The following is a 2,501-nucleotide window of genomic DNA, read 5'->3' as shown; positions in this document are numbered from 1 at the left end:
GCTCGTGGGCGCCGTCTCCTCCCTGGAGGCGTTGTCATGGCCATGCCCATCCGCTCTACTGACACCGGAGGAAACTCTAGGCTCGGTTCACCGGGCCAGGCAGCGGCGGCGTATCGGCGCCGTCCCCTTCTTGGAGACGCTGCCTAGGTGCTTGGGGTGTCATCCGGGGACGCGGCTGGTGGGTTGCCTCGCTCGCCTCGGCGGTGTGGCTTGGGGTGCAGGGTTGTCATGTGCGGGATGTTGTTGTGGACATGAGCATCCGAGGCGCTATGTACTCCATCATCGACGCCTCATCGGCGACGTCTTCTTCGAGTCAGACTAGCTCCCGCTGTCCACTGGCCGATCTTCTAGGCACCATCGGTGGAGAGTGCGTTGATCTAGTTTGGTTAGGTGTTTTGTCGTGCTATGAGGTGTTTGATACCGGGGGACGCGACCTGTGTGCTCTGTGTCCGTACTTTTCGCCATTGTTTGGCTTGAGTTTGGGCAAGGGTGTTAGTTGCTGATGTTGTCATGGTGGTTGTGGGTGTTAACCTCTCGGGGTGGCACATTGCCGAAAGGCGTTGTATCAGCCGTCTAGGCTCTTCTTCTATGAATATATGATACGCATGCTTGTGCGTATTCGAGAAAAAAAAACTTTTCTGGTTTTGAATTTTTAAAAATTGACATGATTGGTTTTGGACACAGGCCAAACATGCCCTAGCGGCCTACACAAACGCATACGTACTGCTAACATGCCATTTAAATCCAAAACATACACAACATCATCAAGAAGAAGAGCAGAGTGGTCATTGGAGCCTCCTGGTTGTTGTCCTAGCATGGGCTGGTGCTGCTGGCGCTGGTGCCCCGCCCGCGACAGCAGTGGAGGCAGGAGGAGGAGGCTGGAGCTGATCAATGCGGACGCTGATGGCAAGCACGTCGCCGGACATCAACAAGTGCGGCACCGCCAAGAACATCCCCTGGCCGGGCACCGGCAGGCCGGCGGACAGGGGGCTGCTGCTCACGGCCGAAGCCATCATGATCATCTCGTCCTTGTCGCCGCGCGGGTGCTCCACCGAGAGCTTGCACCAGAAGTGGGGCGCCGCGGGCAGCGCGACGGCGCCGTCGGACCTGACGCAGAGCAGCGACACCGCGGTGGCCGCCACGCCCAGGTCGGCCAGGGAGACGAGGAAGACGCTCCGGTCCTCCTGCCCGACCACCACGTGCCAGCGCTGCGCCAGCGGCAGGCTGAGCGTCCAGGGCCGGCCGTAGCGCACCTGGATGATGGGCCGGGAGTGCTCGGCGGAGCAGTGGTCGAGGAGCGCCGCCGGGGGGCCGAGGAAGGCGCAGCCGGGCTGCGGGCAGGAGCAGGGCATCCACGGGCACGCGCGCTTGTGCTCCGCGGCGCCGTGGTACACGAGGAACCGGTCGCAGCCGAAGTCCCGGTACGCGCACGGCACCTTGGTGCCGCCCACCACGGCGTCCAGCTCGGGGCAGTGCGTGTCGGCGCGGCCGCAGGCCTCGCCGTGCGCGCCGCGGCAGTAGCCGCACACCACGTGCCCGGCCTCGCACTGCGATCGGCAACGGCAAGATTGTTCATGTGTTGTAGTAATAATCTGGAAACAAATCTATATATGCATGCCATGGCGTACCTTGAACACGCGGGGCTTGAGGGGGAGGAAGCAGGCCTGGCAGTGGAGCAGCGCCATGTCCATCCTCACGTCGATCTGCGGCGGCGCGGGCGCGGGCGCCGCCCCCACCAGGGCCTCCGCCGCTCCCGGGCTGCCGCCATGGGACGTCAGCTCCCCCTCCTCCCACTCCTCCTCCTCCGCCTCCTGCCGCGGCTCCTGCTTCACCACGGGCACCAGGGCCTGGTGCCGCGCCTTCTTGCCGCCGTGCTCGCCGTTGCACGCCGGCATCAAGGGCAAACACCTCTTGTCCTGCCCGGCCATGTCTCCCTCGATCCAACTAACTACCCCCTGCGACCGAGCTCACGCCCCCAACAAGATCCCACCGGTTTGCACGGACGGGCACGCAGTGGAGTACAGTGGAACGGCTTCCGCTACGAGAGACTGCACCGTGCCTCTGCTGCCCGTCTTGCTAGTACTATACTTGTACAGTACTCCCTCCTTCCCAAAATATACGAAGCTGCTCGACGTGTGCACGATATGTAAATCCAGCGTCATGGGTTCTTTCACTCATACGCATGTACGGCCTGATTTAACCATCTTCCGTGAATCGTCCTGATTTTATCGTGTGCATAGCATGACTCCAAAATATAAGGCGCCCATTAAGATATGACCGTCGAGCATACGACGTCCGATCAAACGGCAAGAAACGGGTTCTATAACGGAAGGGGAGCTGTGATAACCCCTAAGTTTAGATAGTCATCAATCGCTTAGCTGGACGAAACGCGGCACAACCCACGTGTTGCTACTCCCTCCGTCCGGGTTTGTAAGACGAACGCGGAGCGAATTCGTGTACAATTTGAAAATCGAATGTCGTAGTCGATTTTATTACCTACC

The 2,501-nt window shown here is 60.7% G+C and overlaps 1 protein-coding gene across 1 annotated transcript; it reads right to left on the bottom strand.

The window, feature by feature from the left end:
• Window positions 1-617: 617 nt before the first annotated feature.
• LOC123057575 (putative E3 ubiquitin-protein ligase SINA-like 9) lies at window positions 618-2,064 on the bottom strand. Its single transcript, XM_044480518.1, has 2 exons — window positions 1,629-2,064; window positions 618-1,547 (listed from the first exon to the last, which is right to left on the bottom strand). Exons 1-2 carry the CDS (start codon window positions 1,926-1,928, stop codon window positions 786-788), a joined length of 1,062 nt encoding a protein of 353 aa, XP_044336453.1. The 5' UTR covers window positions 1,929-2,064; the 3' UTR covers window positions 618-785.
• Between the last annotated feature and the right edge of the window lie 437 nt (window positions 2,065-2,501).

This window comes from Triticum aestivum, chromosome 3A (assembly GCF_018294505.1).
Source record: "Triticum aestivum cultivar Chinese Spring chromosome 3A, IWGSC CS RefSeq v2.1, whole genome shotgun sequence".
NCBI classification, from domain to species: Eukaryota; Viridiplantae; Streptophyta; class Magnoliopsida; order Poales; family Poaceae; genus Triticum; species Triticum aestivum.
This window is presented reverse-complemented; position numbering and strand designations above follow the sequence as displayed.